The sequence below is a fragment of the Lactuca serriola genome, chromosome 3 (assembly GCF_051521515.1).
Source record: "Lactuca serriola cultivar US96UC23 chromosome 3, Lser_US96UC23_V15, whole genome shotgun sequence".
NCBI lineage: Eukaryota > Viridiplantae > Streptophyta > Magnoliopsida > Asterales > Asteraceae > Lactuca > Lactuca serriola.
Window position 1 is genome coordinate 267,289,189 of NC_136410.1, and position 27,293 is coordinate 267,316,481.

General features: G+C 34.9%; 3 protein-coding genes and 1 pseudogene across 3 annotated transcripts; all 4 read right to left on the minus strand.

Annotated features, from left to right (window-relative positions):
- Nucleotides 1-3,045: 3,045 nt before the first annotated feature.
- LOC145094899 (cytochrome P450 CYP82D47-like) lies at nucleotides 3,046-5,048 on the minus strand. The gene is made up of 2 exons (XM_079032883.1): nucleotides 4,098-5,048; nucleotides 3,046-3,852 (listed from the first exon to the last, which is right to left on the minus strand). Exons 1-2 carry the CDS (start codon nucleotides 5,046-5,048, stop codon nucleotides 3,217-3,219), a joined length of 1,587 nt encoding a protein of 528 aa, XP_078889009.1. The 3' UTR covers nucleotides 3,046-3,216.
- Nucleotides 5,049-10,387: 5,339 nt separating this feature from the next.
- LOC145096238 (cytochrome P450 CYP82D47 pseudogene) lies at nucleotides 10,388-12,390 on the minus strand (annotated as a pseudogene).
- A 5,296-nt stretch (nucleotides 12,391-17,686) lies between these two features.
- On the minus strand, nucleotides 17,687-19,689 carry LOC145094900 (cytochrome P450 CYP82D47-like). Its single transcript, XM_079032884.1, has 2 exons — nucleotides 18,739-19,689; nucleotides 17,687-18,493 (listed from the first exon to the last, which is right to left on the minus strand). The coding sequence occupies exons 1-2, from the start codon at nucleotides 19,687-19,689 to the stop codon at nucleotides 17,858-17,860; spliced, it is 1,587 nt and encodes a 528-aa protein (XP_078889010.1). The 3' UTR covers nucleotides 17,687-17,857.
- Nucleotides 19,690-25,029: 5,340 nt separating this feature from the next.
- On the minus strand, nucleotides 25,030-27,032 carry LOC145094901 (cytochrome P450 CYP82D47-like). Its single transcript, XM_079032885.1, has 2 exons — nucleotides 26,082-27,032; nucleotides 25,030-25,836 (listed from the first exon to the last, which is right to left on the minus strand). The coding sequence occupies exons 1-2, from the start codon at nucleotides 27,030-27,032 to the stop codon at nucleotides 25,201-25,203; spliced, it is 1,587 nt and encodes a 528-aa protein (XP_078889011.1). The 3' UTR covers nucleotides 25,030-25,200.
- Nucleotides 27,033-27,293: the final 261 nt, after the last annotated feature.

A 27,293-nucleotide genomic window follows, 5' to 3' on the forward strand; every position in this document is an offset into this window, starting at 1 on the left:
ACATTTTTCATATATATGTTTTTATATGTTATCATTTTATTTTCCTACAAAACATATTTTACCTCGTGATGTTTTTGGGTAGTAAATGATCAGAAATTTAGAGGTTGAATTACTCTCTATCAAAGTTGGTATTTACTTATTTAGTTGACCTTTTTGAAGTACAAATATAAATGTCTAATAATTTTTCAGATGTCATTAAGATAAATGCTTAAAATATTGTCAAAAATACATTCGGTACTTCAAGCAATCATTATGCTTTTGGACCTAACACACAGTTTATTTTGGCAAAATTAGGAATATGGTCTCATGAAAAGTCTCATCTTGGTCAATTCTGCATCCAAACTTGCAAGATATCCATATTTAGTCAATTGGCATGTCATTTGCTTCCGCATAAACTTGAACAACCTTTAAATTACAGAAATTTAAACAACCTTTAAATTACTTATTGCTACTTTTGATTTATTATGTATGTTAATAGCCACTTTCTTTCTTTTTGAATCTAGGAGGGTATAATTGGTAAGCTGACCATTAACTGTACTCAAATTTTATATTGTATGGTGCAACTTTGCGATTTTATCAAATATCTAAATATACAAAAAGTAAATTGGATATTCATAATAGTGTATGTATTTATTTTAAAAGACAATTATAAGTGAATTGGATATTTATAACATTGTATATATTAATTTAAAAACAAAATTATAAAATTACTGACAAAGCTTTAATCTTCTTAAATTAGAAAATTAATAAATCCTTGTAAATTAATAGTGTTAATCTTTCACAAACATAATTTCTACGGGTTTAAACTAACAATTTTATAGTTATGGATAAAACATTTAAGCTTCTAAAAAATATTTGTTTGCAAATGTATTATTAATTATAACATCTATTAACTTCTAAAATGATTTTACATTTGTTCCGTGTAGTACACGGTTATAACCTAGTTTATATAATATTTATAGCTAAGAATGAGAAAAACGGGGAGGCCTTGGCCCCCCTAGGCCTCTAGAAGCTTTCGTCACTGACTGGTGCACTACAAGAAATTAGAGTATTACTGGCGACGGGCGTCGTCGTTAAAGGTCGAAAATGTCGCCGCTAAAGGATCACTACTGTTGGTTCGTCGCTAATGCTCAACTGGTCGCCGCTATTGCCTTCTGTCGCCGTTAAAGGCGTGTCGCTGCTAATACTATTTGTTGCCACTAAAGGTATCGCCGCTATTTGTATGTATTTGTATACATACAAATACACATACATACAAAATACACATATACATACAAAAACACATACACATACAGAATTTACATACATATACATGTAAATGAGCATACAAAAACACAAATACATACATAAAATACACTCAAGATACTCATATACATAGAAATGCAAATACAAATACATATCCACATCTACAAACACAAAATACAAATACAAATACACATCTAAAATATCAAAATTATCAAAATTTCGTCATGAACAGTGGTGGTGGCGGTATACTCCGGCGAGAAAGGTGGGGGGTCTCAAAATTCCGACAACCAACACAAATTTATTAGGGAGAAGAGAAAAGGAAAAGAGAAAGGGGGAAAATGGAGAGGAAGAGAGGTGAAATATCGAAGATTTCGGTGAAATTCCGATGGGGTCGAAGGTGGTGAGCAGAAAGAAGAGAGAAGAAGGGAAAACACAGAAGTAGATCAGGGAAGAAAGTGAAGACGAAGCAGATTTTATTGTCGAGGCTCTTTAGCAGCGACACCTTTAGCGGTGACACATCGGAGGGAAAACAATCCGGGGTTTTCTACATCGTTGGATCATCACTTAAATCAACTGTTGGGGTTGAAATGACGCGGATCGCCAGAACTAGCAATAGCGACGACGAGTAGCCTTTAGCGGCGACACACCGGAGGGAAAATAACGCGGAGTTTTCTACATCCTCCTAGTCGTTGGATCATGGCCTAAATCGACGGTTAGGGTTGAAATGAGGCGGATCGCCAACATAAGCTTTTAGCGGCGACAGACACTTTTAGCGGCGACAAAAACGCGTTTGTTTGATGTCGCCGCTCAAAGTGTCCGTCGTGCTAAAGGTGTCGCTGCTATTGCTTGATGGTGATAACCATAGCAGACCCTGGATACGAAGTCTTTAAAATGTTCCATTATTCTCTAGAAACGATTATGAGGAAAACAGTTTCATCCTTTCCATGTTGGATGAACAACAAAACATGGGTATCTTTCTTTTGGATATCTCTATTTGTTGAGCTTCATTAGTTTCCGTGTGCGTATGTTGGATATAAGACCAAAATAACAAACTCCTTTTATTACTGTTATCACTCACGAAATGTATGAAGAAAGGAAGAAGAAAGGTTTTTTCTAATGTAATAAATTAAATGTGCAGCAATCTGAAAAGTAAAGAGCAAAAAAACTATTTTATTCATAGCACTAAAGGCTATATATAATCATCTTAGATACACACGTTGACCCATGAAAGAAGCCATGCTACTTGTTCTACCAGAAGACTCGGTACAAGCTAAGGACCGGTACAACTCCATATACTTGGGTCAATCTAGAAGCTAAATTCTAAATAATAAACTACTAATTAAAACATAAGATGATATAAATTCATAAATACTCATTAAAACTAAAGTTCCAATCATGCATGCATATAACAGGTGAACCGATGATGACAACCGAACCGATTAATCCAGGCAACAGTGTAATCATTCTGTAAAAAATCCCATATCTCTTCTGACTTGGAAAGGATATTTTTTTAATGCTCAAAAACACATAGTCTGAAAATTGGGAAGCCATGCTAATATATAGTAGTGTTGACTTGTACCATTTTAAAATTGATATAAAGCAACTATTATGCGTGCAACATAGCTAGCTCTGATAACACAATGTTCGTGTAATTAAACAGCGAAAATTTTCATGCTAATTATCGATGCTTAAAATGTAAACAAGGGATGGCTCTATATACAGAGCATATATACAAGCAGAAGAAACTAAAAACCATTGCATGAAATAATGAAAATCCAAAACAAAGTAGTATCCATTATACTGCATGAAATAATAAAAATCCAAAACAGATTTAGTAGTATGACTAATTAACAAGCTGTTGATAAGATAGTAAGAAGACTTTGTGATTTTTCGGGATTAATTGTCTTGGAATGGTTGTTCAATAAGACTAGAGTGTGGGCGCATGGTCGGTGATGATTCGAAGCAAACGTATCATGCAGCAACTGCAGGGTACATATCAAGGGATAAACGAGGCGCCAGAAGGACCTCAAGTGGGATCGCTTTGCTGATAGTCACTCCAGCGCTTTCACTCATATCAATGGGTTCATTGGATGGGTTTTTAAGCACAAATTGTTGTATTAAAGTAGCTAAAGTTATATGCAAAGACCGAAGAGCAAAGGGAATAGCAGGGCATACTCTTCTACCACTACCGAAAGGAAGCAATTCATAATTGTTTCCCCTGACATCAACATGTTTATGACTTGTCAAGAATCTTTCTGGCTGAAATTCTTCAGGATGTGACCATTTATTAGGATCATGTTGAATTTTCCAAAGATTAGTCAATAAACGTGTGCCTTTAGGGATTTTGTAGCCACCAATAACGCAATCCTCCATGGACTCATGAGGAAGGTTTAGAGGTCCAGGCGGGTATAAACGCAGTGTTTCTTTAACGATTGCGTCAAGGTAAACAAGGTTCTTCAGGTCCGACTCCTCTACTGCTCTCTTCCTTCCAACATGCTCATCCAATTCATCTTGGGCAATTTTTAATACTCTTGGGTTGTTGAGCAACAAACATAAAGCCCATGTTAACGTTGCAGACGATGTGTCCAATCCCGCAGCTAAAACAGTCTGCAAGTTTGAAGTTAAAACAAATTTCTTATATTAGCTAGATTTCAAGCAACATGCATGCATGCATGCTGATAATTGATTTTATTTTTTTGCACAGCTTATCTTTGCCACTGAAAACTGTTGCAAATACGTACTATAATGAATGTGGAAGAAACTATATATAATTAAACGATTAATTAACAAACTCTAGCTAGTAATAGTAGCTCATAATGATGATGAGATATAGAAAGATTAATAAGGTTTACCAAACATGTAGCCTTGATTATGGTATCATGGTCAAAACCACGGAATTCCTCTGGGGAGGCACCTTCAAGAACCGAAATCAGAACATCCATGAAGACTTGGCTTCTTTCATGTTGCTGCTTTTCCTCCGCCCTCACTCTCTTGTGATCCTCTAGCCATCCTGTTACAATTCCGTACATCTCTTCTCCTGTCATCTTCATTTTTTTCTCGTATCCTCCCAGGTCCAAAGGCTTGAGATATGGAATAAAATCAGACACCACAAATGTGCCCAATAACACAAAGAATTTCCTTATCACTTTTTGAAATCGAACCCCTTCTTTGTCATCAGGTGAAAACCTTTTTCCTGAAACAACCCTGACCACAACATTTAATATCAAGTTCTGAAACCATTGTTTCATATCCACCTTTACCATGTCGGAACTTCCACTCTCTTTATTCTTTACCCAAGCATTATATATATCTCCCATGGATGCTTTAACCTCTGAAGCACGAAGAGGTCCAAGCATCTCCACGCGTCGCTGAGAGAGAACCTCGAGTGTCAAGATCTTGCGCACTTGTCGCCAGTAGTCACCATAAGGAGCTAGAGCCAAGATGGCATAGTTATAGCCCATGTGTTCTACTGCCATTGACTTGGGTCGACTTGCAAACACCTTATCATTTGTGGTAAAGCACTCTTTCGCCATCTCAGCGTTACTCACCACCAAAACATTGTCAACACCAAGCTTGATGGTGAAAATGGGGCCATATTTATCTGCCATGCCACCTAAGACCCTGTGAGGTAATTCAGGTCCACCTAGAAGGCGCAGGTGTCCGATTACCGGCCATCGGCCCTTTGCTTGAGGTGGTTCTCTGTTCTTCACTCTCTTTCCTTTAAAGCTTTGCAGCAGGAATTTTAGTAGCAAAGAAAAAACAATCGCTGCTATAGAGGCTGAAAATGGGAGAAACAGCTCCATGCTTTCTACGTCCAGAATGAATTATGAAATATGATGATACACAGGGATCATAATATATAGAGATTGAACTCCCCGGCTGCTAACCTTTTTTTCTATATATATTCAAATGGTATGGTTCTAATAATGTAAAAGTCAACAAAGTTGGCTGAAAAGTTTGCTCGATACAAGTGTGTTATTAAACTTAATGATCATTTAGCATAAATATATATTTAAGAGGGAATATAATTTAAGAATGACATATATTTCATGTTCTTGTGTCAAAAAAATCATAGAATCTTTCTGTTGTTGAATTAGATGTATTTTGAGCAAATTAAATTTCATGTATTTGTCACCTAAAGGCTTTAATATCAAAATATTTCATTTCAATTCCTTTGAATTCCTTTTTATTCCAGCTTGATATTAATTTATTCTCTAAATAATAATGTATAAAATGATATATCAATGATTTGCACTAAATCATATTTTTTGAGAAGTGCAGTTTTATAAAAGAAAAGGGCATTGGCTTCTAGCCGTGCAAAGTATAATGTAAGAAATTGAAAAAAAAAAATCATAGAAAAAACCTTAATACACAGTAAAATCCAAATGCCTCAAATAAAGTATACTAGCAAAGAATCAAAGGCTGACAGACTCTGAGAATCAAAGCGGGTGAAAGATTCAATCCAAACGTGACAAGTAAACATCACCAACTCATAGTCAAAGGTGTTTTCTGATCTTCACCACCGTATCGACCAAATACCTATTAGTTGAACATTCAAATATTAGGGTTATAGAAATTGACTCAAATAACCTCTAAATATGGGTGGTATTTGTCAAAATTAAGATAATATGAGACATATATCTTCTGATATACTAACATATTGTGTTATAACTTTCAATTTCCCTTTCGAGTATATAAAAGCACTGCAAAAAAAATTAGGAAAAATGGTATTTGAGTCCACAAGGAAGGTTATGTTTTAATCTATGATTGGTATGATTCAAGCACATAAGCACTTATGAGAGAATTACAACAACTAATGTGATATATACACACACACACACAAAAGATTCTCCAAATGCATCATTATTTCCATTGTGGTTAGGTTTATTCAGTTTCTTAATTGCATCTCATTTCTCATGTGACTATAATATTATAAACAACCATGCACATTCGGTTGTGGTTCTCTAAGTGTGGCTTAAGTAGAGATGGTGGGGGCAATAAGGTCTTTTAGTCAATTAGGATATGTTGGTGTTGTTTATCTTTAAGTGGGAGTTTAGATTCAGTCGGTCATCATCCTGGATCTATTTCTGTTAAAGTTAAAGCTCAAGGAGAGAACTAGCCTCTTGAAAGCTAGGATTCCAATTTGTAATCATTTATTTTTTAGTTCAATCAGTTTCTATATATATATATATAAATTTCTATATATATATAAGTGTACAGCAGAAGTACACTTTGCTTCTTTACTTTAAAAGTAGATAGTTTTGTAATTGTTGTTATTATTTATATCCCTTTTAATTTTATAATTGAACTTGATTTGTGTGGAATGCAGTGGTGATGGTGATGAGATAGAAAAAGAGGAGATCAATGGACTGAGATTCTCTCTTGGGAGCCTACAACCTTTTTTTTAACATAGTTTCTTGGTGGGTATGATAAGACCTGTTATTCAAGAAACATGGAAAACAATGAGTGAATCAACCTCGATTTGTCGAGGTAATGCAACGCTCATTTGATAATTCTTCAATTTACAAATGTTTTTCCTTACTGTATAAAGTTTAAAGATGCTAAAAAATATAAAGGTGATTTACTATTTCATATAATTTGCTTTCTCATGTCAATCATTAAGTTGGATTTGGAGTTGTGAAGAAAAAGTAAAAATAATTAGTGATAATTGCAAACTTCTACCTATTTATTTAAGGTATGCACAAAGCTTAAATGAGCTCATATAAGCTTATTTGGATCTGGGGTATTTGCTAAAGCATCATTACCGAAAAGACTAAGGTAGTGTTTAATATAATGGATCAGAGAAGGAAGCAATGGAATAAACTACTGCCGAACGAAGGTGATTCACTCCGTTTGTTAATTTCCATTCCTTTTTTTCTTCATTTATCATGTAATGGAATAGATAAATTGCATTGTAACCCAATTTTGTTTGTGGAATTTTAACGTCACAAAATTATCTTTTTTATCACTTAATTGGGTTTTAATGAGCCTCTGTTGTCTTTTAATTTTTTTACATGTGAAAATAAAAATTCTTAAATTAAAATTAAAATGGTGTAAAGAATAAGACTTAGAATTATGCATTGTACATACATTTTTCATATATATGTTTTTATATGTTATCATTTTATTTTCCTACAAAACATATTTTTCCTCGTGATGTTTTTGGGTAGTAAATGATCAGAAATTTAGAGGTTGAATTACTCTCTATCAAAGTTGGTATTTACTTATTTAGTTGACCTTTTTGAAGTACAAATATAAATGTCTAATAATTTTTCAGATGTCATTAAGATAAATGCTTAAAATATTGTCAAAAATACATTCGGTACTTCAAGCAATCATTATGCTTTTGGACCTAACACACAGTTTATTTTGGCAAAATTAAGAATATGGTCTCATGAAAAGTCTCATCTTGGTCAATTCTGCATCCAAACTTGCAAGATATCCATATTTAGTCAATTGGCATGTCATTTGCTTCCGCATAAACTTGAACAACCTTTAAATTACAGAAATTTAAACAACCTTTAAATTACTTATTGCTACTTTTGATTTATTATGTATGTTAATAGCCACTTTCTTTCTTTTTGAATCTAGGAGGGTATAATTGGTAAGCTGACCATTAACTGTACTCAAATTTTATATTGTATGGTGCAACTTTGCGATTTTATCAAATATCTAAATATACAAAAAGTAAATTGGATATTCATAATAGTGTATGTATTTATTTTAAAAGACAATTATAAGTAAATTGGATATTTATAACATTGTATATATTAATTTAAAAACAAAATTATAAAATTACTGACAAAGCTTTAATCTTCTTAAATTAATAAATTAATAAATCCTTGTAAATTAATAGTGTTAATCTTTCACAAACATAATTTCTACGGGTTTAAACTAACAATTTTATAGTTATGGATAAAACCTTTAAGCTTCTAAAAAATATTTGTTTGCAAATGTATTATTAATTATAACATCTATTAACTTCTAAAATGATTTTACGTTGGTTCCGTGTAGTACACGGTTATAACCTAGTTTATATAATATTTATAGCTGAGAATGAGAAAAACGGGGAGGCCTTGGCCCCCCTAGGCCTCTAGAAGCTTCCGTCACTGACTGGTGCACTACAAGAAATTAGAGTATTACTGGCGACGGGCGTCGTCGCTAAAGGTCGAAAATGTCGCCGCTAAATGATCACTACCGTTGGTTCGTCGCTAATGCTCCACTGGTCGCCGCTATTGCCTTCTGTCGCCGTTAAAGGCGTGTCGCTGCTAATACTATTTGTTGCCACTAAAGGTATCGCCGCTATTTGTATGTATTTGTATACATACAAATACACATATATACATAATACACGTACAAAATACACATATACATACAAAAACACATACACATACAGAATTTACATACATATACATATAAATGAGCATGCAAAAACACATATACATACATAAAATACACTCAAGATACTCATATACATAGAAATGCGAATACAAATACATATCCACATCTACAAACACAAAATACAAATACAAATACACATCTAAAATATCAAAATTATCAAAATTTCGTCATGAACAGTGGTGGTGGCGGTATACTCCGGCGAGAAAGGTGGGGGGTCTCAAAATTCCGACAACCAACACAAATTTATTAGGGAGAAGAGAAAAGGAAAAGAGAAAGGGGGAAAATGGAGAGGAAGAGAGGTGAAATATCGAAGATTTCGGTGAAATTCCGATGGGGTCGAAGGTGGTGAGCAGAAAGAAGAGAGAAGAAGGGAAAACACAGAAGTAGATCAGGGAAGAAAGTGAAGACGAAGCAGATTTTATTGTCGAGGCTCTTTAGCAGCGACACCTTTAGCGGTGACACATCGGAGGGAAAACAATCCGGGGTTTTCTACATCGTTGGATCATCACTTAAATCAACTGTTGGGGTTGAAATGACGCGGATCGCCAGAACTAGCAATAGCGACGACGAGTAGCCTTTTGCGGCGACACACCGGAGGGAAAATAACGCGGAGTTTTCTACATCCTCCTAGTCGTTGGATCATGGCCTAAATCGACGGTTAGGGTTGAAATGAGGCGGATCGCCAACATAAGCTTTTAGCGGCGACAGACACTTTTAGCGGCGACAAAAACGCGTTTGTTTGATGTCGCCGCTCAAAGTGTCCGTCGTGCTAAAGGTGTCGCTGCTATTGCTTGATGGTGATAACCATAGCAGACCCTGGATACGAAGTCTTTAAAATGTTCCATTATTCTCTAGAAACGATTATGAGGAAAACAGTTTCATCCTTTCCATGTTGGATGAACAACAAAACATGGGTATCTTTCTTTTGGATATCTCTATTTGTTGAGCTTCATTAGTTTCCGTGTGCGTATGTTGGATATAAGACCAAAATAACAAACTCCTTTTATTACTGTTATCACTCACGAAATGTATGAAGAAAGGAAGAAGAAAGGTTTTTTCTAATGTAATAAATTAAATGTGCAGCAATCTGAAAAGTAAAGAGCAAAAAAACTATTTTATTCATAGCACTAAAGGCTATATATATTCATCTTAGATACACACGTGACCCATGAAAGAAGCCATGCTACTTGTTCTACCAGAAGACTCGGTACAAGCTAAGGACCGGTACAACTCCATATACTTGGGTCAATCTAGAAGCTAAATTCTAAATAATAAACTACTAATTAAAACATAAGATGATATAAATTCATAAATACTCATTAAAACTAAAGTTCCAATCATGCATGCATATAACGGGTGAACCGATGACAACCGAACCGATTAATCCAGGCAACAGTGTAATCATTCTGTAAAAAATCCCATATCTCTTCTGACTTGGAAAGGATATTTTTTTCATGCTCAAAAACACATAGTCTGAAAATTGGGAAGCCATGCTAATATATAGTAGTGTTGACTTGTACCATTTTAAAATTGATATAAAGCAACTATTATGCGTGCAACATAGCTAGCTCTGATAACACAATGTTCGTGTAATTAAACAGCGAAAATTTTCATGCTAATTATCGATGCTTAAAATGTAAACAAGGGATGGCTCTATATACAGAGCATATATACAAGCAGAAGAAACTAAAAACCATTGCATGAAATAATGAAAATCCAAAACAAAGTAGTATCCATTATACTGCATGAAATAATAAAAATCCAAAACAGATTTAGTAGTATGACTAATTAACAAGCTGTTGATAAGATAGTAAGAAGACTTTGTGATTTTTCGGGATTAATTGTCTTGGAATGGTTGTTCAATAAGACTAGAGTGTGGGCGCATGGTCGGTGATGATTCGAAGCAAACGTATCATGCAGCAACTGCAGGGTACATATCAAGGGATAAACGAGGCGCCAGAAGGACCTCAAGTGGGATCGCTTTGCTGATAGTCACTCCAGCGCTTTCACTCATATCAATGGGTTCTTTCGATGGGTTTTTAAGCACAAATTGTTGTATTAAAGTAGCTAAAGTTATATGCAAAGACCGAAGAGCAAAGGGAATAGCAGGGCATACTCTTCTACCACTACCGAAAGGAAGCAATTCATAATTGTTTCCCCTGACATCAACATGTTTATGACTTGTCAAGAATCTTTCTGGCTGAAATTCTTCAGGATGTGACCATTTATTAGGATCATGTTGAATTTTCCAAAGATTAGTCAATAAACGTGTGCCTTTAGGGATTTTGTAGCCACCAATAACGCAATCCTCCATGGACTCGTGAGGAAGGTTTAGAGGTCCAGGCGGGTATAAACGCAGTGTTTCTTTAACGATTGCGTCAAGGTAAACAAGGTTCTTCAGGTCCGACTCCTCTACTGCTCTCTTCCTTCCAACATGCTCATCCAATTCATCTTGGGCAATTTTTAATACTCTTGGGTTGTTGAGCAACAAACATAAAGCCCATGTTAACGTTGCAGACGATGTGTCCAATCCCGCAGCTAAAACAGTCTGCAAGTTTGAAGTTAAAACAAATTTCTTATATTAGCTAGATTTCAAGCAACATGCATGCATGCATGCTGATAATTGATTTTATTTTTTTGCACAGCTTATCTTTGCCACTGAAAACTGTTGCAAATACGTACTATAATGAATGTGGAAGAAACTATATATAATTAAACGATTAATTAACAAACTCTAGCTAGTAATAGTAGCTCATAATGATGATGAGATATAGAAAGATTAATAAGGTTTACCAAACATGTAGCCTTGATTATGGTATCATGGTCAAAACCACGGAATTCCTCTGGGGAGGCACCTTCAAGAACCGAAATCAGAACATCCATGAAGACTTGGCTTCTTTCATGTTGCTGCTTTTCCTCCGCCCTCACTCTCTTGTGATCCTCTAGCCATCCTGTTACAATTCCGTACATCTCTTCTCCTGTCATCTTCATTTTTTTCTCGTATCCTCCCAGGTCCAAAGGCTTGAGATATGGAATAAAATCAGACACCACAAATGTGCCCAATAACACAAAGAATTTCCTTATCACTTTTTGAAATCGAACCCCTTCTTTGTCATCAGGTGAAAACCTTTTTCCTGAAACAACCCTGACCACAACATTTAATATCAAGTTCTGAAACCATTGTTTCATATCCACCTTTACCATGTCGGAACTTCCACTCTCTTTATTCTTTACCCAAGCATTATATATATCTCCCATGGATGCTTTAACCTCTGAAGCACGAAGAGGTCCAAGCATCTCCACGCGTCGCTGAGAGAGAACCTCGAGTGTCAAGATCTTGCGCACTTGTCGCCAGTAGTCACCATAAGGAGCTAGAGCCAAGATGGCATAGTTATAGCCCATGTGTTCTACTGCCATTGACTTGGGTCGACTTGCAAACACCTTATCATTTGTGGTAAAGCACTCTTTCGCCATCTCAGCGTTACTCACCACCAAAACATTGTCAACACCAAGCTTGATGGTGAAAATGGGGCCATATTTATCTGCCATGCCACCTAAGACCCTAAGAGGTAATTCAGGTCCACCTAGAAGGCGCAGGTGTCCTATTACCGGCCATCGGCCCTTTGCTTGAGGTGGTTCTCTGTTCTTCACTCTCTTTCCTTTAAAGCTTTGCAGCAGGAATTTTAGTAGCAAAGAAAAAACAATCGCTGCTATAGAGGCTGAAAATGGGAGAAACAGCTCCATGCTTTCTACGTCCAGAATGAATTATGAAATATGATGATACACAGGGATCATAATATATAGAGATTGAACTCCCCGGCTGCTAACCTTTTTTTCTATATATATTCAAATGGTATGGTTCTAATAATGTAAAAGTCAACAAAGTTGGCTGAAAAGTTTGCTCGATAGAAGTGTGTTATTAAACTTAATGATCATTTAGCATAAATATATATTTAAGAGGGAATATAATTTAAGAATGACATATATTTCATGTTCTTGTGTCAAAAAAATCATAGAATCTTTCTGTTGTTGAATTAGATGTATTTTGAGCAAATTAAATTTCATGTATTTGTCACCTAAAGGCTTTAATATCAAAATATTTCATTTCAATTCCTTTGAATTCCTTTTTATTCCAGCTTGATATTAATTTATTCTCTAAATAATAATGTATAAAATGATATATCAATGATTTGCACTAAATCATATTTTTTGAGAAGTGCAGTTTTATAAAAGAAAAGGGCATTGGCTTCTAGCCGTGCAAAGTATAATGTAAGAAATTGAAAAAAAAAAATCATAGAAAAACCTTAATACACAGTAAAATCCAAATGCCTCAAATAAAATATACTAGCAAAGAATCAAAGGCTGACAGACTCTGAGAATCAAAGCGGGTGAAAGATTCAATCAAAGCGTGACAAGTAAACATCACCAACTCATAGTCAAAGGTGTTTTCTGATCTTCACCACCGTATTGACCAAATACCTATTAGTTGAACATTCAAATATTAGGGTTATAGAAATTGACTCAAATAACCTCTAAATATGGGTGGTATTTGTCAAAATTAAGATAATATGAGACATATATCTTCTGATATACTAGCATATTGTGTTATAGCTTTCAATTTCCCTTTCGAGTATATAAAAGCACTGCAAAAAAATTAGGAAAATTGGTATTTGAGTTCACAAGGAAAGTTATGTTTTAATCTATGATTGGTATGATTCAAGCACATAAGCACTTATGAGAGAATTACAACAACTAATGTGATATATATATATACACACACACACAAAAGATTCTCCAAATGCATCATTATTTCCATTGTGGTTAGGTTTATTCAGTTTCTTAATTGCATCTCATTTCTCATGTGACTATAATATTATAAACAACCATGCGCATTCGGTTATGGTTCTCTAAGTGTGGCTTAAGTAGAGATGGTGGGGGCAATAAGGTCTTTTAGTCAATTAGGATATGTTGGTGTTGTTTATCTTTAAGTGGGAGTTTAGATTCAGTCGGTCATCATCTTGGATCTATTTCTGTTAAAGTTAAAGCTCAAGGAGAGAACTAGCCTCTTGAAAGCTAGGATTTCAATTTGTAATCATTTATTTTATAGTTCAATCAGTTTCTATATATATAAGTGTACAGCAGATGTACACTTTGCTTCTTTACTTTAAAAGTAGATAGTTTTGTAATTGTCGTTATTATTTATATCCCTTTTAATTTATAATTGAACTTGATTTGTGTGGAATGCAGTGGTGATGGTGATGAGATAGAAAAAGAGGAGATCAATGGATTGAGATTCTCTCTTGGGAGCCTACAACCTTTTTTTTAACATAGTTTCTTGGTGGGTATGATAAGACCTGTTATTCAAGAAACATGGAAAACAATCAGTGAATCAACCTCGATTTGTCGAGGTAATGCAACGCTCATTTGATAATTCTTCAATTTACAAATGTTTTTCCTTACTGTATAAAGTTTAAAGATGCTAAAAAATATAAAGGTGATTTACTATTTCATATAATTTGCTTTCTCATGTCAATCATTAAGTTGGATTTGGAGTTGTGAAGAAAAAGTAAAAATAATTAGTGATAATTGCAAACTTCTACCTATTTATTTAAGGTATGCACAAAGCTTAAATGACCTCATATCAGCTTATTTGGATCTGGGGTATTTGCTAAAGCATCATTACCGAAAAGACTAAGGTAGTGTTTAGTATAATGGATCAGAGAAGGAAGCAATGGAATAAACTACTGCCGAACGAAGGTGATTCACTCCGTTTGTTAATTTCCATTCCTTTTTTTCTTCATTTATCATGAAATGGAATAGATAAATTGCATTGTAACCCAATTTTGTTTGTGGAATTTTAACGTCACAAAATTATCTTTTTATCACTTAATTGGGTTTTAATGAGCCTCTGTTGTCTTTTAATTTTTTTACATGTGAAAATAAAAATTCTTAAATTAAAATTAAAATGGTATAAAGGATAAGACTTAGAATTATGCATTGTACATACATTTTTCATATATATGTTTTTATATGTTATCATTTTATTTTCCTACAAAACATATTTTTCCTCGTGATGTTTTTGGGTAGTAAATGATCAGAAATTTAGAGGTTGAATTACTCTCTATCAAAGTTGGTATTTACTTATTTAGTTGACCTTTTTGAAGTACAAATATAAATGTCTAATAATTTTTCAGATGTCATTAAGATAAATGCTTAAAATATTGTCAAAAATACATTCGGTACTTCAAGCAATCATTATGCTTTTGGACCTAACACACATTTTATTTTGGCAAAATTAGGAATATGGTCTCATGAAAAGTCTCATCTTGGTCAATTCTGCATCCAAACTTGCAAGATATCCATATTTAGTCAATTGGCATGTCATTTGCTTCCGCATAAACTTGAACAACCTTTAAATTACAGAAATTTAAACAACCTTTAAATTACTTATTGCTACTTTTGATTTATTATGTATGTTAATAGCCACTTTCTTTCTTTTTGAATCTAGGAGGGTATAATTGGTAAGCTGACCATTAACTGTACTCAAATTTTATATTGTATGGTGCAACTTTGCGATTTTATCAAATATCTAAATATACAAAAAGTAAATTGGATATTCATAATAGTGTATGTATTTATTTTAAAAGACAATTATAAGTGAATTGGATATTTATAACATTGTATATATTAATTTAAAAACAAAATTATAAAATTACTGACAAAGCTTTAATCTTCTTAAATTAGAAAATTAATAAATCCTTGTAAATTAATAGTGTTAATCTTTCACAAACATAATTTCTACGGGTTTAAACTAACAATTTTATAGTTATGGATAAAACCTTTAAGCTTCTAAAAAATATTTGTTTGCAAATGTATTATTAATTATAACATCTATTAACTTCTAAAATGATTTTACGTTGGTTCCGTGTAGTACACGGTTATAACCTAGTTTATATAATATTTATAGCTGAGAATGAGAAAAACGGGGAGGCCTTGGCCCCCCTAGGCCTCTAGAAGCTTTCGTCACTGACTGGTGCACTACAAGAAATTAGAGTATTACTGGCGACGGGCGTCGTCGCTAAAGGTCGAAAATGTCGCCGCTAAAGGATCACTACTGTTGGTTCGTCGCTAATGCTCCACTGGTCGCCGCTATTGCCTTCTGTCGCCGTTAAAGGCGTGTCACTGCTAATACTATTTGTTGCCACTAAAGGTATCGCCGCTATTTGTATGTATTTGTATACATACAAATACACATACATACAAAATACACATATACATACAAAAACACATACACATACAGAATTTACATACATATACATGTAAATGAGCATACAAAAACACAAATACATACATCAAATACACTCAAGATACTCATATACATAGAAATGCAAATACAAATACATATCCACATCTACAAACACAAAATACAAATACAAATACACATCTAAAATATCAAAATTTCGTCATGAACAGTGGTGGTGGCGGTATACTCCGGCGAGAAAGGTGGGGGGTCTCAAAATTCCGACAACCAACATAAATTTATTAGGGAGAAGAGAAAAGGAAAAGAGAAAGGGGGAAAATAGAGAGGAAGAGAGGTGAAATATCGAAGATTTCGGTGAAATTCCGATGGGGTCGAAGGTGGTGAGCAGAAAGAAGAGAGAAGAAGGGAAAACACAAAAGTAGATCAGGGAAGAAAGTGAAGACGAAGCAGATTTTATTGTCGAGGCTCTTTAGCAACGACACCTTTAGCGGTGACACATCGGAGGGAAAACAATCCGGGGTTTTCTACATCGTTGGATCATCACTTAAATCGACTGTTGGGGTTGAAATGACGCGGATCGCCAGAACTAGCAATAGCGACGACGAGTAGCCTTTAGCGGGGACACACCGGAGGGAAAATAACGCGGAGTTTTCTACATCCTCCTAGTCGTTGGATCATGGCCTAAATCGACGGTTATGGTTGAAATGAGGCGGATCGCCAACATAAGCTTTTAGCGGCGACAGACACTTTTAGCGGCGACAAAAACGCGTTTGTTTGATGTCGCCGCTCAAAGTGTCCGTCGTGCTAAAGGTTTCGCTGCTATTGCTTGATGGTGATAACCATAGCAGACCCTGGATACGAAGTCTTTAAAATGTTCCATTATTCTCTAGAAACGATTATGAGGAAAACAGTTTCATCCTTTCCATGTTGGATGAACAACAAAACATGGGTATCTTTCTTTTGGATATCTCTATTTGTTGAGCTTCATTAGTTTCCGTGTGCGTATGTTGGATATAAGACCAAAATAACAAACTCCTTTTATTACTGTTATCACTCACGAAATGTATGAAGAAAGGAAGAAGAAAGGTTTTTTCTAATGTAATAAATTAAATGTGCAGCAATCTGAAAAGTAAAGAGCAAAAAAACTATTTTATTCATAGCACTAAAGGCTATATATAATCATCTTAGATACACACGTGACCCATGAAAGAAGCCATGCTACTTGTTCTACCAGAAGACTCGGTACAAGCTAAGGACCGGTACAACTCCATATACTTGGGTCAATCTAGAAGCTAAATTCTAAATAATAAACTACTAATTAAAACATAAGATGATATAAATTCATAAATACTCATTAAAACTAAAGTTCCAATCATGCATGCATATAACAGGTGAACCGATGATGACAACCGAACCGATTAATCCAGGCAACAGTGTAATCATTCTGTAAAAAATCCCATATCTCTTCTGACTTGGAAAGGATATTTTTTTAATGCTCAAAAACACATAGTCTGAAAATTGGGAAGCCATGCTAATATATAGTAGTGTTGACTTGTACCATTTTAAAATTGATATAAAGCAACTATTATGCGTGCAACATAGCTAGCTCTGATAACACAATGTTCGTGTAATTAAACAGCGAAAATTTTCATGCTAATTATCGATGCTTAAAATGTAAACAAGGGGTGGCTCTATATACAGAGCATATATACAAGCAGAAGAAACTAAAAACCATTGCATGAAATAATGAAAATCCAAAACAAAGTAGTATCCATTATACTGCATGAAATAATAAAAATCCAAAACAGATTTAGTAGTATGACTAATTAACAAGCTGTTGATAAGATAGTAAGAAGACTTTGTGATTTTTCGGGATTAATTGTCTTGGAATGGTTGTTCAATAAGACTAGAGTGTGGGCGCATGGTCGGTGATGATTTGAAGCAGACGTATCATGCAGCAACTGCAGGGTACATATCAAGGGATAAACGAGGCGCCAGAAGGACCTCAAGTGGGATCGCTTTGCTGATAGTCACTCCAGCGCTTTCACTCATATCAATGGGTTCATTGGATGGGTTTTTAAGCACAAATTGTTGTATTAAAGTAGCTAAAGTTATATGCAAAGACCGAAGAGCAAAGGGAATAGCAGGGCATACTCTTCTACCACTACCGAAAGGAAGCAATTCATAATTGTTTCCCCTGACATCAACATGTTTATGACTTGTCAAGAATCTTTCTGGCTGAAATTCTTCAGGATGTGACCATTTATTAGGATCATGTTGAATTTTCCAAAGATTAGTCAATAAACGTGTGCCTTTAGGGATTTTGTAGCCACCAATAACGCAATCCTCCATGGACTCATGAGGAAGGTTTAGAGGTCCAGGCGGGTATAAACGCAGTGTTTCTTTAACGATTGCGTCAAGGTAAACAAGGTTCTTCAGGTCCGACTCCTCTACTGCTCTCTTCCTTCCAACATGCTCATCCAATTCATCTTGGGCAATTTTTAATACTCTTGGGTTGTTGAGCAACAAACATAAAGCCCATGTTAACGTTGCAGACGATGTGTCCAATCCCGCAGCTAAAACAGTCTGCAAGTTTGAAGTTAAAACAAATTTCTTATATTAGCTAGATTTCAAGCAACATGCATGCATGCATGCTGATAATTGATTTTATTTTTTTGCACAGCTTATCTTTGCCACTGAAAACTGTTGCAAATACGTACTATAATGAATGTGGAAGAAACTATATATAATTAAACGATTAATTAACAAACTCTAGCTAGTAATAGTAGCTCATAATGATGATGAGATATAGAAAGATTAATAAGGTTTACCAAACATGTAGCCTTGATTATGGTATCATGGTCAAAACCACGGAATTCCTCTGGGGAGGCACCTTCAAGAACCGAAATCAGAACATCCATGAAGACTTGGCTTCTTTCATGTTGCTGCTTTTCCTCCGCCCTCACTCTCTTGTGATCCTCTAGCCATCCTGTTACAATTCCGTACATCTCTTCTCCTGTCATCTTCATTTTTTTCTCGTATCCTCCCAGGTCCAAAGGCTTGAGATATGGAATAAAATCAGACACCACAAATGTGCCCAATAACACAAAGAATTTCCTTATCACTTTTTGAAATCGAACCCCTTCTTTGTCATCAGGTGAAAACCTTTTTCCTGAAACAACCCTGACCACAACATTTAATATCAAGTTCTGAAACCATTGTTTCATATCCACCTTTACCATGTCGGAACTTCCACTCTCTTTATTCTTTACCCAAGCATTATATATATCTCCCATGGATGCTTTAACCTCTGAAGCACGAAGAGGTCCAAGCATCTCCACGCGTCGCTGAGAGAGAACCTCGAGTGTCAAGATCTTGCGCACTTGTCGCCAGTAGTCACCATAAGGAGCTAGAGCCAAGATGGCATAGTTATAGCCCATGTGTTCTACTGCCATTGACTTGGGTCGACTTGCAAACACCTTATCATTTGTGGTAAAGCACTCTTTCGCCATCTCAGCGTTACTCACCACCAAAACATTGTCAACACCAAGCTTGATGGTGAAAATGGGGCCATATTTATCTGCCATGCCACCTAAGACCCTGTGAGGTAATTCAGGTCCACCTAGAAGGCGCAGGTGTCCTATTACCGGCCATCGGCCCTTTGCTTGAGGTGGTTCTCTGTTCTTCACTCTCTTTCCTTTAAAGCTTTGCAGCAGGAATTTTAGTAGCAAAGAAAAAACAATCGCTGCTATAGAGGCTGAAAATGGGAGAAACAGCTCCATGCTTTCTACGTCCAGAATGAATTATGAAATATGATGATACACAGGGATCATAATATATAGAGATTGAACTCCCCGGCTGCTAACCTTTTTTTCTATATATATTCAAATGGTATGGTTCTAATAATGTAAAAGTCAACAAAGTTGGCTGAAAAGTTTGCTCGATACAAGTGTGTTATTAAACTTAATGATCATTTAGCATAAATATATATTTAAGAGGGAATATAATTTAAGAATGACATATATTTCATGTTCTTGTGTCAAAAAAATCATAGAATCTTTCTGTTGTTGAATTAGATGTATTTTGAGCAAATTAAATTTCATGTATTTGTCACCTAAAGGCTTTAATATCAAAATATTTCATTTCAATTCCTTTGAATTCCTTTTTATTCCAGCTTGATATTAATTTATTCTCTAAATAATAATGTATAAAATGATATATCAATGATTTGCACTAAATCATATTTTTTGAGAAGTGCAGTTTTATAAAAGAAAAGGGCATTGGCTTCTAGCCGTGCAAAGTATAATGTAAGAAATTGAAAAAAAAAAAATCATAGAAAAAACCTTAATACACAGTAAAATCCAAATGCCTCAAATAAAGTATACTAGCAAAGAATCAAAGGCTGACAGACTCTGAGAATCAAAGCGGGTGAAAGATTCAATCCAAACGTGACAAGTAAACATCACCAACTCATAGTCAAAGGTGTTTTCTGATCTTCACCACCGTATCGACCAAATACCTATTAGTTGAACATTCAAATATTAGGGTTATAGAAATTGACTCAAATAACCTCTAAATATGGGTGGTATTTGTCAAAATTAAGATAATATGAGACATATATCTTCTAATATACTAACATATTGTGTTATAACTTTCAATTTCCCTTTCGAGTATATAAAAGCACTGCAAAAAAAATTAGGAAAAATGGTATTTGAGTCCACAAGGAAGGTTATGTTTTAATCTATGATTGGTATGATTCAAGCACATAAGCACTTATGAGAGAATTACAACAACTAATGTGATATATACACACACACACACAAAAGATTCTCCAAATGCATCATTATTTCCATTGTGGTTAGGTTTATTCAGTTTCTTAATTGCATCTCATTTCTCATGTGACTATAATATTATAAACAACCATGCACATTCGGTTGTGGTTCTCTAAGTGTGGCTTAAGTAGAGATGGTGGGGGCAATAAGGTCTTTTAGTCAATTAGGATATGTTGGTGTTGTTTATCTTTAAGTGGGAGTTTAGATTCAGTCGGTCATCATCCTGGATCTATTTCTGTTAAAGTTAAAGCTCAAGGAGAGAACTAGCCTCTTGAAAGCTAGGATTCCAATTTGTAATCATTTATTTTTTAGTTCAATCAGTTTCTATATATATATATATAAATTTCTATATATATATAAGTGTACAGCAGAAGTACACTTTGCTTCTTTACTTTAAAAGTAGATAGTTTTGTAATTGTTGTTATTATTTATATCCCTTTTAATTTTATAATTGAACTTGATTTGTGTGGAATGCAGTGGTGATGGTGATGAGATAGAAAAAGAGGAGATCAATGGACTGAGATTCTCTCTTGGGAGCCTACAACCTTTTTTTTAACATAGTTTCTTGGTGGGTATGATAAGACCTGTTATTCAAGAAACATGGAAAACAATGAGTGAATCAACCTCGATTTGTCGAGGTAATGCAACGCTCATTTGATAATTCTTCAATTTACAAATGTTTTTCCTTACTGTATAAAGTTTAAAGATGCTAAAAAATATAAAGGTGATTTACTATTTCATATAATTTGCTTTCTCATGTCAATCATTAAGTTGGATTTGGAGTTGTGAAGAAAAAGTAAAAATAATTAGTGATAATTGCAAACTTCTACCTATTTATTTAAGGTATGCACAAAGCTTAAATGAGCTCATATAAGCTTATTTGGATCTGGGGTATTTGCTAAAGCATCATTACCGAAAAGACTAAGGTAGTGTTTAATATAATGGATCAGAGAAGGAAGCAATGGAATAAACTACTGCCGAACGAAGGTGATTCACTCCGTTTGTTAATTTCCATTCCTTTTTTTCTTCATTTATCATGTAATGGAATAGATAAATTGCATTGTAACCCAATTTTGTTTGTGGAATTTTAACGTCACAAAATTATCTTTTTTATCACTTAATTGGGTTTTAATGAGCCTCTGTTGTCTTTTAATTTTTTTACATGTGAAAATAAAAATTCTTAAATTAAAATTAAAATGGTGTAAAGAATAAGACTTAGAATTATGCATTGTACATACATTTTTCATATATATGTTTTTATATGTTATCATTTTATTTTCCTACAAAACATATTTTTCCTCGTGATGTTTTTGGGTAGTAAATGATCAGAAATTTAGAGGTTGAATTACTCTCTATCAAAGTTGGTATTTACTTATTTAGTTGACCTTTTTGAAGTACAAATATAAATGTCTAATAATTTTTCAGATGTCATTAAGATAAATGCTTAAAATATTGTCAAAAATACATTCGGTACTTCAAGCAATCATTATGCTTTTGGACCTAACACACAGTTTATTTTGGCAAAATTAAGAATATGGTCTCATGAAAAGTCTCATCTTGGTCAATTCTGCATCCAAACTTGCAAGATATCCATATTTAGTCAATTGGCATGTCATTTGCTTCCGCATAAACTTGAACAACCTTTAAATTACAGAAATTTAAACAACCTTTAAATTACTTATTGCTACTTTTGATTTATTATGTATGTTAATAGCCACTTTCTTTCTTTTTGAATCTAGGAGGGTATAATTGGTAAGCTGACCATTAACTGTACTCAAATTTTATATTGTATGGTGCAACTTTGCGATTTTATCAAATATCTAAATATACAAAAAGTAAATTGGATATTCATAATAGTGTATGTATTTATTTTAAAAGACAATTATAAGTAAATTGGATATTTATAACATTGTATATATTAATTTAAAAACAAAATTATAAAATTACTGACAAAGCTTTAATCTTCTTAAATTAATAAATTAATAAATCCTTGTAAATTAATAGTGTTAATCTTTCACAAACATAATTTCTACGGGTTTAAACTAACAATTTTATAGTTATGGATAAAACCTTTAAGCTTCTAAAAAATATTTGTTTGCAAATGTATTATTAATTATAACATCTATTAACTTCTAAAATGATTTTACGTTGGTTCCGTGTAGTACACGGTTATAACCTAGTTTATATAATATTTATAGCTGAGAATGAGAAAAACGGGGAGGCCTTGGCCCCCCTAGGCCTCTAGAAGCTTCCGTCACTGACTGGTGCACTACAAGAAATTAGAGTATTACTGGCGACGGGCGTCGTCGCTAAAGGTCGAAAATGTCGCCGCTAAATGATCACTACCGTTGGTTCGTCGCTAATGCTCCACTGGTCGCCGCTATTGCCTTCTGTCGCCGTTAAAGGCGTGTCGCTGCTAATACTATTTGTTGCCACTAAAGGTATCGCCGCTATTTGTATGTATTTGTATACATACAAATACACATATATACATAATACACGTACAAAATACACATATACATACAAAAACACATACACATACAGAATTTACATACATATACATATAAATGAGCATGCAAAAACACATATACATACATAAAATACACTCAAGATACTCATATACATAGAAATGCGAATACAAATACATATCCACATCTACAAACACAAAATACAAATACAAATACACATCTAAAATATCAAAATTATCAAAATTTCGTCATGAACAGTGGTGGTGGCGGTATACTCCGGCGAGAAAGGTGGGGGGTCTCAAAATTCCGACAACCAACACAAATTTATTAGGGAGAAGAGAAAAGGAAAAGAGAAAGGGGGAAAATGGAGAGGAAGAGAGGTGAAATATCGAAGATTTCGGTGAAATTCCGATGGGGTCGAAGGTGGTGAGCAGAAAGAAGAGAGAAGAAGGGAAAACACAGAAGTAGATCAGGGAAGAAAGTGAAGACGAAGCAGATTTTATTGTCGAGGCTCTTTAGCAGCGACACCTTTAGCGGTGACACATCGGAGGGAAAACAATCCGGGGTTTTCTACATCGTTGGATCATCACTTAAATCAACTGTTGGGGTTGAAATGACGCGGATCGCCAGAACTAGCAATAGCGACGACGAGTAGCCTTTTGCGGCGACACACCGGAGGGAAAATAACGCGGAGTTTTCTACATCCTCCTAGTCGTTGGATCATGGCCTAAATCGACGGTTAGGGTTGAAATGAGGCGGATCGCCAACATAAGCTTTTAGCGGCGACAGACACTTTTAGCGGCGACAAAAACGCGTTTGTTTGATGTCGCCGCTCAAAGTGTCCGTCGTGCTAAAGGTGTCGCTGCTATTGCTTGATGGTGATAACCATAGCAGACCCTGGATACGAAGTCTTTAAAATGTTCCATTATTCTCTAGAAACGATTATGAGGAAAACAGTTTCATCCTTTCCATGTTGGATGAACAACAAAACATGGGTATCTTTCTTTTGGATATCTCTATTTGTTGAGCTTCATTAGTTTCCGTGTGCGTATGTTGGATATAAGACCAAAATAACAAACTCCTTTTATTACTGTTATCACTCACGAAATGTATGAAGAAAGGAAGAAGAAAGGTTTTTTCTAATGTAATAAATTAAATGTGCAGCAATCTGAAAAGTAAAGAGCAAAAAAACTATTTTATTCATAGCACTAAAGGCTATATATATTCATCTTAGATACACACGTGACCCATGAAAGAAGCCATGCTACTTGTTCTACCAGAAGACTCGGTACAAGCTAAGGACCGGTACAACTCCATATACTTGGGTCAATCTAGAAGCTAAATTCTAAATAATAAACTACTAATTAAAACATAAGATGATATAAATTCATAAATACTCATTAAAACTAAAGTTCCAATCATGCATGCATATAACGGGTGAACCGATGACAACCGAACCGATTAATCCAGGCAACAGTGTAATCATTCTGTAAAAAATCCCATATCTCTTCTGACTTGGAAAGGATATTTTTTTCATGCTCAAAAACACATAGTCTGAAAATTGGGAAGCCATGCTAATATATAGTAGTGTTGACTTGTACCATTTTAAAATTGATATAAAGCAACTATTATGCGTGCAACATAGCTAGCTCTGATAACACAATGTTCGTGTAATTAAACAGCGAAAATTTTCATGCTAATTATCGATGCTTAAAATGTAAACAAGGGATGGCTCTATATACAGAGCATATATACAAGCAGAAGAAACTAAAAACCATTGCATGAAATAATGAAAATCCAAAACAAAGTAGTATCCATTATACTGCATGAAATAATAAAAATCCAAAACAGATTTAGTAGTATGACTAATTAACAAGCTGTTGATAAGATAGTAAGAAGACTTTGTGATTTTTCGGGATTAATTGTCTTGGAATGGTTGTTCAATAAGACTAGAGTGTGGGCGCATGGTCGGTGATGATTCGAAGCAAACGTATCATGCAGCAACTGCAGGGTACATATCAAGGGATAAACGAGGCGCCAGAAGGACCTCAAGTGGGATCGCTTTGCTGATAGTCACTCCAGCGCTTTCACTCATATCAATGGGTTCATTGGATGGGTTTTTAAGCACAAATTGTTGTATTAAAGTAGCTAAAGTTATATGCAAAGACCGAAGAGCAAAGGGAATAGCAGGGCATACTCTTCTACCACTACCGAAAGGAAGCAATTCATAATTGTTTCCCCTGACATCAACATGTTTATGACTTGTCAAGAATCTTTCTGGCTGAAATTCTTCAGGATGTGACCATTTATTAGGATCATGTTGAATTTTCCAAAGATTAGTCAATAAACGTGTGCCTTTAGGGATTTTGTAGCCACCAATAACGCAATCCTCCATGGACTCATGAGGAAGGTTTAGAGGTCCAGGCGGGTATAAACGCAGTGTTTCTTTAACGATTGCGTCAAGGTAAACAAGGTTCTTCAGGTCCGACTCCTCTACTGCTCTCTTCCTTCCAACATGCTCATCCAATTCATCTTGGGCAATTTTTAATACTCTTGGGTTGTTGAGCAACAAACATAAAGCCCATGTTAACGTTGCAGACGATGTGTCCAATCCCGCAGCTAAAACAGTCTGCAAGTTTGAAGTTAAAACAAATTTCTTATATTAGCTAGATTTCAAGCAACATGCATGCATGCATGCTGATAATTGATTTTATTTTTTTGCACAGCTTATCTTTGCCACTGAAAACTGTTGCAAATACGTACTATAATGAATGTGGAAGAAACTATATATAATTAAACGATTAATTAACAAACTCTAGCTAGTAATAGTAGCTCATAATGATGATGAGATATAGAAAGATTAATAAGGTTTACCAAACATGTAGCCTTGATTATGGTATCATGGTCAAAACCACGGAATTCCTCTGGGGAGGCACCTTCAAGAACCGAAATCAGAACATCCATGAAGACTTGGCTTCTTTCATGTTGCTGCTTTTCCTCCGCCCTCACTCTCTTGTGATCCTCTAGCCATCCTGTTACAATTCCGTACATCTCTTCTCCTGTCATCTTCATTTTTTTCTCGTATCCTCCCAGGTCCAAAGGCTTGAGATATGGAATAAAATCAGACACCACAAATGTGCCCAATAACACAAAGAATTTCCTTATCACTTTTTGAAATCGAACCCCTTCTTTGTCATCAGGTGAAAACCTTTTTCCTGAAACAACCCTGACCACAACATTTAATATCAAGTTCTGAAACCATTGTTTCATATCCACCTTTACCATGTCGGAACTTCCACTCTCTTTATTCTTTACCCAAGCATTATATATATCTCCCATGGATGCTTTAACCTCTGAAGCACGAAGAGGTCCAAGCATCTCCACGCGTCGCTGAGAGAGAACCTCGAGTGTCAAGATCTTGCGCACTTGTCGCCAGTAGTCACCATAAGGAGCTAGAGCCAAGATGGCATAGTTATAGCCCATGTGTTCTACTGCCATTGACTTGGGTCGACTTGCAAACACCTTATCATTTGTGGTAAAGCACTCTTTCGCCATCTCAGCGTTACTCACCACCAAAACATTGTCAACACCAAGCTTGATGGTGAAAATGGGGCCATATTTATCTGCCATGCCACCTAAGACCCTGTGAGGTAATTCAGGTCCACCTAGAAGGCGCAGGTGTCCTATTACCGGCCATCGGCCCTTTGCTTGAGGTGGTTCTCTGTTCTTCACTCTCTTTCCTTTAAAGCTTTGCAGCAGGAATTTTAGTAGCAAAGAAAAAACAATCGCTGCTATAGAGGCTGAAAATGGGAGAAACAGCTCCATGCTTTCTACGTCCAGAATGAATTATGAAATATGATGATACACAGGGATCATAATATATAGAGATTGAACTCCCCGGCTGCTAACCTTTTTTTCTATATATATTCAAATGGTATGGTTCTAATAATGTAAAAGTCAACAAAGTTGGCTGAAAAGTTTGCTCGATACAAGTGTGTTATTAAACTTAATGATCATTTAGCATAAATATATATTTAAGAGGGAATATAATTTAAGAATGACATATATTTCATGTTCTTGTGTCAA

Coding starts and splice junctions, on each gene's coding strand:
- LOC145094899 (XM_079032883.1), bottom strand. CDS start 5,048: ATGGAGCTGTTTCTCCCATTTTCAGCCTCTATAGCAGCGATTGTTTTT. Junction 3,853..4,097: donor TAATCAAGGCTACATGTTTG/GTAAACCTTATT, acceptor TCAAACTTGCAG/ACTGTTTTAGCTGCGGGATT.
- LOC145094900 (XM_079032884.1), bottom strand. CDS start 19,689: ATGGAGCTGTTTCTCCCATTTTCAGCCTCTATAGCAGCGATTGTTTTT. Junction 18,494..18,738: donor TAATCAAGGCTACATGTTTG/GTAAACCTTATT, acceptor TCAAACTTGCAG/ACTGTTTTAGCTGCGGGATT.
- LOC145094901 (XM_079032885.1), bottom strand. CDS start 27,032: ATGGAGCTGTTTCTCCCATTTTCAGCCTCTATAGCAGCGATTGTTTTT. Junction 25,837..26,081: donor TAATCAAGGCTACATGTTTG/GTAAACCTTATT, acceptor TCAAACTTGCAG/ACTGTTTTAGCTGCGGGATT.